The sequence below is a fragment of the Chelonia mydas genome, chromosome 2, assembly GCF_015237465.2.
Source record: "Chelonia mydas isolate rCheMyd1 chromosome 2, rCheMyd1.pri.v2, whole genome shotgun sequence".
Lineage (NCBI taxonomy): Eukaryota > Metazoa > Chordata > Testudines > Cheloniidae > Chelonia > Chelonia mydas.
The window spans coordinates 97,838,516-97,849,124 of record NC_057850.1 but is presented as its reverse complement, the minus strand read 5'-3'; the positions used below and the strand labels follow the sequence as shown (position 1 = coordinate 97,849,124).

Here is a 10,609-nt window from a genome sequence, read left to right as displayed (position 1 = left end):
AACCAGAAAAATACATCCAAACCTCAAATTTGGATCTATATCCAAATCCTAACTGTCTCAAGTCCATCTCTAGTTTTAGCAAAATGAAACACTAAGGTTTAAAACAAAAAAGCCCTGCTCAGGCTATAACAAAGGCTCAAAGGCTTCTGTGTTAGACCAACCCCTGCTCACTTCAGTTCTATCTCCTTCTACCTACCAGTAAGCTTTTCCTAAAGAGTGTGGTTTAAGGGAGGCCAACACTATCAAACTTGAGAGCCTAAAGACAACTAAACCAGTACTCTAATATTCAGTAATGCTAAGCTGAACCTATGAAAATCAGACCACTTGTTTAGGCACTTATCTTTAGGCATCCAAGTTCAAGAACAATGGCTTTATTTCCCATGTGCTCATGATCTACAGCCCTGCCCCTTTATCCATATACTTTTTATATGTGCAGTAGACTTGAGCAGAACGTTAGTTTGCTGTAAGCCAGATCGACAGTAGTGCCTTTGCAGCCTGTCACAGGAAACCTTTCACAATCTATAGACAGACATCTCACCATACAATTTTTTAATTTTTTTTTTATTGGCCAGTATGCTCTTCTGTTTGAAAAGATTTGGAAAACTTGCCGCTTTGATGATGGGCCCACCTAACTGTACTACAAGCAAGAGCAGCCCGATGTGATGTAACATTCATAATCACTTTAATGTCTTATTACACACTGGACCTTTCCTGCAATAAATGCTTATGTGGTCCAATAAAGTATCCTGTACTTCAGAACCATCCATAGTTTAAAAAATAAATAAAAAGGGGAACGCTTCTAAAAGAAGCTGCACTAGTTATTCATGGCACATAAATCACACTCACAACTCTGTGTATCTTTATAATTACAGTTTGGAAGTGCATTGCAGTAGGTTATATATAGTACAGATATTAGTATAAATTATCACCAATGTTCCTAATTCAAATACAAACACATATTCACTTAAGTATGTACTTTTCATGCCTATTCACTTCAGCAAGTACAATAATAATAATTCAATTAAAGCCAGATAATAATTCAATTACAGTACACATTGATAAAAGTACATTTTCAAACTGAACTATTATATAGGAAAGTTGGTCTCGAGTTTTCTGCCCCATTTGCAATACTGACCACATCACACCTTAAGCGGGAGGGAGGAGGGGAGTTGTCTGGCTTGCAGGGGGAAGGGATATACCTCTTTAAGGGCAGAGGCACGGACATTGCTGCAGACACAGAGCAGGTCAGTGTGAGGACACTGACTAACCCCCTCCCTCCCAGATGACCAGAAGAGGGGGTGTTGGTGCAAGCTGGGTGGAAAAGCTGGGCAGGGGACGCTCTCTTTCGCCCGGACCAAGCAAAGCAGCACCCAAGCTGCCACCATTGAAAGTGACAAAATACCAGATGTGGTCAGGATCCGCTGTGGGCACTGCAGTAGCCACTCCTTTCTCGGAGGACTAGGAAGGGATTTTTCCCTCACTGCCAGATTGGTCAAGGAAGAGTGAGAGTTTTTTCGCCTTCTCCACAGAGGTTTTGGGGGGTAGGACTTAGTTGGGGTAAGCATGGAAGAGAAATGGAAGGCTGTGATATCGCAACTCATTCTGTAAGCATGGGGCGGATGTCCAGTGCAAGGACTCTGTATTGAAGAGATAGAGTTATCAGATAAATGGTTTGGTAAAGGATTTAAAGGAGGTGTTTGTTAAAGGAATGGAAACGGGGTTGTTTGGGGCTCCTACGACCGGGTCATCAGGGAGCTAATCCCCTACCCTTTATAGCCCACCTTAACCCTCATTCGAGGGGTCAGGGAGATGCTAAGGTCCCAGCAGCAGGCTGGCTGGTGGACAAGGATGGAAAGGGGGAGGGAGGTTTGGAGCTGATGGAAGACCCCCGGGGTAGATCTTGAAATGATCATGAAGTTACCTGCACTGTACACTTATCTGCCGAGTACTCCCAGACAGTTAATAATAAAGTTGTGGCCTAATTAAACCATATTCAGTGTCTCCTGTCCTTCTTCCAGTATAGCCAGACAACAGACACTAGTGAAGCATACTGCCAAGTCTTTAACTAGAGGATACTTTCACTAAATCTATCTGTCTTCCTTGTTAACTAGAATATTTGCTTTAACTTCAAGCCAATCCCCAGTGAACTTCCAAGCAAATCAAGATGGTCTGATGCAAAATATAATAGCATGCATACCACCATCATCTGTTAAAGAGATGTTGTTGGCTTTTGTGAGTATAAGCAAATTATTTGCATTTTAAGTATCTTAGACTGTAAGAATAGAGATTACATGCTAGATGATAAATCTGCAAATCTAGGATGATATATAACTGATCAAAAATCAGAAACATATATAATACACACACATTATCTTACTCCACCTAACTCTGTAGCATTGCCATATTAATTTATTTAAAATGTATTCTCAGCATGTTATATATTTTAACTCATTTTTTTATTAAAGCAAACACACACACCCACACAAGCATGGGTCCAAACTGCAAAATTTGGATATAGAAGTTCAGGAACATTTAGATCTAGAATCGTTGTCTTTCTAATACAAATAAATCTTAAACCTAAAGTAGCTGAACCAAACATTTTTTTGTTTGGATACATCTGTAGATATGACGTGTGTAATTAATTGTTCAGTCAAAAATGCAATTCCATGGTGCATTTGATGATTTAGATACACAACAGCTTTAGTTCTCTGAGCCGACTAAAAATAGTGATTTTAATTTATTCCTGCTGCCTACAATTACTCACAACCATGTATTTTTAAATATTTCCAGTCTATAAAAATTACTAATTTTTTCCACTTCTGTTTATCTGCATTTAGACTTTGATTTGGATAAATTAAGCTCTCAAGTGTTCCTTGCTTTATGAAACTCTGCATGTTGTACACTTCAACACAAATAAATGACTTCTACCATTAGAGGTTTAAATAATGTAATGTATTTCATGCTCAGCCTGAAGCTGGATTCCAATGAAGTTGCTAATGCACGTAATGATTAAGTGTAACTCAAATACTAACTGTGTTGTTGAAAACATGACAGGCAATAATTTGGTCTATTATATTCTGCCATTTAATTGCCTAGTACAGACATTCTCTGACACGTTATGAAGCAATGATTTACAATTATTCAAGCTGCAAAGGTCAGAAAGTGACATTATAATCATCTACACAGAGATCCCTTCTAATGCACAAAAACTAGGTAATACCACACAAAAATAGTTTTTCTGGAGTTGCAACTTTCTATTTAGGGTTTCTTAAAGCACACAAGAATAAATAGTTAATTTATAGTAGATTACAGCACCCCCGAAAACCTTATGTACATTTTCTCTGTTCCTATGGATAAGTTTAGAAACAAGCATGTTCTTCGCAAGGCTAAATGCAAGCAAATACAGTAAATAAGTACCCTGATGCTAAAACTGCTCACTCAAAAATCTGGAGTTAGTGGAGAAAAAAAGTCTAACCAACCATTTATTTGCATTATGTCTGGTATCTTTTGACAGGTCAAAGTAGATCCCCATTAAGGCTACAGATAAATTAACACACCTGCTTTAGCTGCAAATATTTTCCTCAGATGATCAACTAATGTCATGAAAAAACTGGACTTTATACAGATTCTAAGACCACCAGACTATCTATAGCACCAATTATAGTATCAAAATATAAACTGAAGTCATTTGCATCTTTAGGGCTTTTAAAACTCTTCTCAAAGTTGACTAATATTAGTATTTGAAAAGATAACTGAAATTAGTAAATGGTTTATTCAACAACACATCTAACAATTTCTCCAAAGTTAAGTGAGAAAAGGAGCTTCAAAACATTTCTTGGAGGTGAGGAGTGGGAAGGAAATAAGAACCACAAGAAAGGGAAATCTGAGCAAAAAGTCAAGAAAATCAAGAAGAAGGTTGTCTATGCCAAAATACACTGTCGCTTCTTAACGCAGTGGACTATTATATCTGGAATCAGTATAATGACAATATGAAGATAATAATACAGAAGTCTTTTTAACCGTGTGTGTGCATGCACTCACACATGGCTGTGTGCATGTTTTAAATGTTAAAAATATCCCCAAAAACACAAACCTACCTGACACCAATTTTCTTCAGCAGATCCTTATTAAAAAGCCATATTGAAAGACAGAAAGACAGAGACAAAGAAGAAGCACTCTTAGTTTAAACATATTACTATACGCCCCCCCCCCCCAAAAAAAATAAAGTCTATTTCTGAAAGCAAAGGCAAGAGAAAAGTAGATGTATACGTTGCCTACAAATTCTGTTCAAAATCTGAAGTACAAGAACAATGTATTTTTCATTTTCTACCTGAGGCATAAAATTTGAAGAGCACATGATAAACATAAGCATGCCACTGGGCAAATGAAACAAAAATTCTAAATGCTGGGCAACCACTAAGATTTGCTAATCTAACTCAAGTGTCTCAGGCAAATTAATAGCCAGATTTTTTAAATTAACTGAGTAGCAGTTGACTAATCAGAAAATAGATACTACCCTCTCAAATTATGGATATATTTTCCAGTTGTGGATATGGGCAGAGGAAAACAATCACCACACATCTGCCGACAAGGAAATGAGGAGCAGTTGGTTTATTTCAAATGTTAAAAGATTAGTGTTGTCCAATTTCTCTGTCAAGGAGTTTCTGCTGTGCAGCTGAAAAAAAACTATACTTAAATTAAAAAAGAAAAATGGTTCTAGTTTTTCGATAGGTAGGTAAATTACCTTTATGTGACATACGGTACATATAATATATTCTGAGCAATTGAAATGTTTAGACAAGACTAAAAGAATCAATGCTGGTTTGGCATATTTATTTTTACAAATATTTTAGTTTCCGATCCAAAAGGAAATTGTACTTCTTCAAAACAATCAAATGATCGCCTGAGACTACAATAAACCACAACCTAGCACTGACATTTCACCTTGAAAAGGCTCCTGAACAGGTTCAACAGCATTTGAAAAACAATTTATCCTCACAGCTAGCAGAGGGCTTATTCCTATGAATCCAAAAGTCAGAGGATAGAATATTAACTACTGCAGAAAAGAAAACATAGTGCAGGACCTTCTGTTTGTGACAAAATTACAGAGTTAATGTTCCTGAAAGATCACTTCACCTCTTAAAGCATGATTTTTAAAAAGGTAGAATTTATAGCAATTAAAGCTAATGAAGAAATGCAGCATGAGCTGCTTATGTTCAGGAACTAATAGGTCCACTGAGCATTTCTAAGATTATTTAGCCATCAATGATAATGAATTGACATTGTCAGTGGTGTTAATGTACCAATGCTCTGTAGTGTCACTAATCAGATAGCCAATCCTAGCAATTTTTTTATGTTGCTACTTTATTTTTTAGCCTACATACACTTCTATCCTTTCAATTAATACGGCAGAAATACAGCACAAGCTATTATACTTTTTTTTCACCCCTTCTTCCACATTAAGGATGGCATATTCATTATTTGGTCTACAGTTCAAACGGCATTGGTCATACCTTATTCTTCGAATCCATTTTAATTCTTCAGGATTGTTAGCTTCAGTGTAAAGATGTCTTTTCCAATTAAACTAATGTTAATATATAACTGTTAAAATACATTTTTGGTGCATATCAAGTGTAATGTGATGATTATTTAAACTGCAAAATGACTAAACTGCACTATAAACCAGATTTTTGTGCGCAGAGGGTGGTGGTGGTGGTGGTGGAGGATGTCTCTCTGGCTGGTTGTTTTATTATATATTAAATGCACAGATCCATGTTGTAAATGAAGATTAGTGGCATAACTCTATACAACAATATAAATATATAGCTATTTGGCTACCAGTATGACATTTCAACAGCATGTAGTAAACAATTAGCATAGCAAAGTGACTAACAGACTTAATTCCATAGCTTAAGTCATACAAATATGTTTTGTTCTTGATAGTTATATGTTTTCTGTTGCAGATTCTAAGACTAGTTTAGTACCATGCCAATACTAAGTAGGACTGAGCTTTTGATATCAGAAAATGTGCCAAATTCTCCTCACAATTAATTTCTTCTCTGTAGGGGATACGAACTTAATAATTTGGTGATTACAAAAGCTATTTCTCTGTTGATATGATAATTAAATAATATGCTAACTTTTCAATGTGATTCAATAGGATGTTGAATTGTGAAGTAATAGACAAGTTTGTTGACAACTTCAAAGCAAAGTCTAAGCTTTGTTTTCTTTATTTTTTGTGCACCTGTATTTGTTAATTATCTTTCACACGAAAGATACTTAATTTATAGGGTAAAAACTGTTAACATGATTTTTTTAAATGCCTAAAAAGACGACTATTAAAATGCTCCATGTTGCACTTGACTCTTGTAGCTAATATAAGAAGTAACAAAAGTCATCCTACTACTGATCTTCTGTGGACTTACGGACAAACTTCATATAAATTTACTTCACATTTAAATAACTCAATCATCAATTATCCCAATTGAATAAAATCACCCAAAGTATCTAACAACATTCCTTGCAAAATTATTTTAAAATAGATAGATAAATAAGTGAAAATCACTCAGCTGCATTTTCAGCTGAAGTTTCACTTGTCCTTTGAAATGTGAAACTCACTTTGTCCTGCAATAAATATGTATTGCAAATGTTGACTATAAGAACCTCCTGCTGAATAATATCCCTAACATCACACCATACCATTCATGTGTGCAGTGCATTATCTAATTGAACCTGTGCTGTTTTACACATTAGCCATAAGACCTCTACAGCAGGTTACACAGGTTTGCATAAAGTGTTTTTATATGATGCATATATTAGTTAATTCTCTCGCATAATAACATTAAAATATATTTTTAATCAGAAGTAGGGTATTAAAATTCTACTTTGAATGTCCTATGATGTACCATATATGCCATGGCATTTTAAAACCTTTTAAACATTTCTGCTAAATTAATTAGTTTTGCATTAAGGAGTCTCAATGCCTCCTATTAAATGCAACACATTTGAAGGACAATTAAACATTACGAATGATCCTTCTGAAGAAATAACCATTAAGAAAGAAAGAAAAACAGGAATTTTTGTAACAAACAAGAACACAAACATCTATTAAATACTTGAATTTTTTAAAAAACATATTAGGCATGTAATATTTTATATCCAGTTGTCTGAAAGTCAGTCTTCTGTTTTGTTTTCCTAAGGAATGAAATCCCTAATAGAGCCCACAGATCTGTTAATGGAACTAAAATTATAACAGGACTGGGGAGGGACACACCACATATACACAGAATAAAGTCTGTATTATATATTTTTTATGTCTTTAAATGGAATTTACAGTTCTCCCTGGCAATGTGAATGAACATCCTATAATTTAGTCAATTTACAGATTACAGGTTCAAATTGACCTTGTAGCCCGTAAAATTGCTCATCTTCAGTGCAGGATTAGAAGTGGGAAAAGAATGTCATAACTGTATTTAAGGAATTTACCATAACAATGGAAAGGAGGATATGCATGCATAATTTTAGCCACTCTTGCTCACATCACAGTTTTGAATTCTGAAACAATGCATATCCTGCACTCTTCTTCTGGTTAACCATCGTAGAAACTGTTTCAATTTACTCACCCACAGACATGACACTTGTATTCCCTCATCCCAAGGTGCCTCTTGACATGGTTTCTGGCATCTCCGAGCTGAGCTGTTGCAAAGTGGCATATCTTGCACTTGAATGGCTTTGATCCTAAGTAAAATTTAGCATAAGATACGAGTTGAATTAGAATAATATATTACTCATGGTTAAAGAAATAAAAATTCCATAGAAAAAATAACCTTTAAAAAATATATCCCACATTTACCGTTTAAGAATTTTGTCTTGCAAAAGAAGTTATCTATTACATACACTTATTTATCACTCCAGGGATACAGCTATATACCACAGATTTCCCATTAAAGAGAGTTTCCTTAAGTTCACTGAAATGACATTCCTTAAGCCCACTGAAACTACTTTCAAACTGAACTTTTAATAACCATTTACTTTTTATAAAGAGTATTAAAACCAGAAGACGATATACTAGGACAATACCATTTAAATGAGGTGATCAAAGTTGCTCTACACCTTTCCCCATTTTCAAAATGGCTAAGTCAATTAATGGCCATAAAAAGTTTGGATGAAAGATGTAGACTTATAAATATCCTTGTTGTTAAAGTAAATATGTATGAACAGTTCATTTAATTTTATTATATTCCTCTGACTTTGAATAGATTTCACAGTAACATTGGTATTTCACATTTCTTCTGTCATACATAGAGAATGATTCATCACCTTGCTATTGTAATGACATGCAATGTATGACTATATAGTGGATAAAATATTATGCCTTTATGACTACTTTATGATCAAGAATTTATGCTTCTTCTGCAAACCAGAAGTATTGACATTTTGCTTATTATTTATTTTAAGAACAAACTTTATTATTAAATGGCCAGTGCAAACCAAGGAATTATAAAATTATTTTTCTAATGAAGTAGGAATGACCTATTCTTTTTGAACATATAAGGCCAGGAAAAAGTCTGTATAGAAATAATGTATCTTAATTAACACTGACTCCCCAGTCAAGATGAGAAAGTTGCATTACTACTGCGGTATAATGGTTAAATGTGGCAGATGTCCATTCGTAGGTTACTAAGCAATGACACTTTATTTTAAAGTATGCTGTAACACTTTCCAATTTTCTAACAAGTAAATCCTAAAAATCAATAAATCAAAATAACAGAATTTCATTTAAAATTAATTACGTTTAGTATGTTTGTGAAGTATGTCTTCCAATAGAGTTAAGCATAATCTGAAATATGTGATCTTTAATAAATACACATAAAGACTGATATGAAAAATGTTATAGTATATCATATTTGATCAATGAACCTTTGTGCTGTGCCCTTGAAAATAGAATATCCTTCAAGAATACTTTGTTGAAATTGAGGATCTTAGTAAAAAATTTTAGAGTCTTAAATTTCAATTTAATTCCCAAAAGCTGACGAAAAATGAAGCATTTAATTTTAATCTTCTAACAGAAATAAAAAAGTCAACAGTACTAAGCACAGGCAGACAAGGTTGAATATTTCACAGTTCAGTGACAATGAAGCCAGATCTCTTAATACTTCCATTTCTACTGTTAGAAGTAGATGTAAAAAATATTTAGCACCTGAATGGTTATATCTAGTCAGCTTTATATGTTTAAATGTCAAAAGCAGGTTGAGACTGCAGCTAACAGCAATCACATTCTATCAATCACACTGAAAAACCCCAGTTTATTTAAATGATCCTGATAAAACTAAATTAAACATTAATTTGGTGACATTCCAAAGCAACACTGTATTCTATAAAGGGACCCATGCAAATAAAATAAATTTGAATAGTGTCAATATACCTTCGCATTAAATAAAAAAATGTTAAAGTTGATGTTCTAACTTATGAGCTTCAAGACTAATTACACAATTAATAATATCAAGGCTATAGCCAGATATGATTAAAAAAAACCCTCTACCAGTAGTTATATTGCCATTTTATTTCATCGAATTCAAATATCCTATGGATTCAACCCTATGTGTTTTTGGTTTCTCTCTCACATAGATTAAATTGTAAATTTGTTCCTCTTTCTGTTACTGCAGGTGTCCCGCAGGGCTCTGAAAAAGACCTTTGCTGTTTTCAATTTACATGACTCCTTTGTGAAAAACTATAGTTCAGTCCGGTCGTAGTGTTCATTGCTACAGTGTGCTGACAATACATAAATGTATTTTTCTGTTGACTGCTCTCATCCAAAAATCACTGAGGCCTTGACAATTTTTTTTCTCACGTACACAGCTGAATGTCTGCTAACATCTCCATTTAAACACCATGAAAATTCAAGTACTGGTAGGCTACAGCCAGTACTTATTGTCTGAAACTAAAACAGTAAAGGTTCTTTTAACTTGGTGGCACCGAATTTGGTCCAAAACCTCTTCAGGTAGAACAAATCTATACATACATATTTCATACCTAACATATAGGTTCATAAAGTTAAATCAATGGGACAAAACTCTGCATTTTCTAAATGAGTACTAAAAACAATATTTTTGCCCAACCTAGATTTTTCTTGGCCATATTTTTATTATGTTAGTACTTTCTCTTGTTCTGTGAAATGAGACACATTGTTCATTGGCTTTACACTTAGTTCTTAATTAATTTCAAAACAGTCGTAATATCTTCATTTACAGCACCTTTCCAACCAAAGAGCTTTCATAAATACAGGGATCATATCACCCACGACCTGTGGTGTGGAAACATAGTAGCTATCGTGTGATAGCAACAGCATTCTTTAAAAGGGAAATGAAAATAAAATAGAAACTACAGAAAATGTAGAAGGCAGAATATAATGATTTGTGGTGCAATCTCACCAGACCACTGGAGTTAATAACCTTAATTCTGGTGAAAGGAATCATAGGTCTCCAGTGACAAGAAATATTCAAAGCCTCAGTTTTAAGCCTCCAAAAATGTCACTTTCAGTGCTGAAGTATTCACTAGCGCCATGCTGGATCACTGGTTCAGTTTTAACATAGAGTGAGGAGTATCACCA

The 10,609-nt window shown here is 34.5% G+C and overlaps 1 protein-coding gene across 11 annotated transcripts in view; it reads right to left on the bottom strand.

Moving 5' to 3' along the window:
- Positions 1–10,609, bottom strand: part of ZNF407 (zinc finger protein 407) — a 456,036-nt gene that overhangs the window by 403,989 nt on the left and 41,438 nt on the right. For all 11 annotated transcript variants that reach the window (XM_007054594.4, XM_037892933.2, XM_037892939.2 and 8 more), the window contains exon 3: positions 7,623–7,737. In XM_007054594.4, the coding sequence (XP_007054656.2) occupies positions 7,623–7,737 (115 nt within the window). The remainder of the gene's footprint in view (positions 1–7,622; positions 7,738–10,609) is intronic.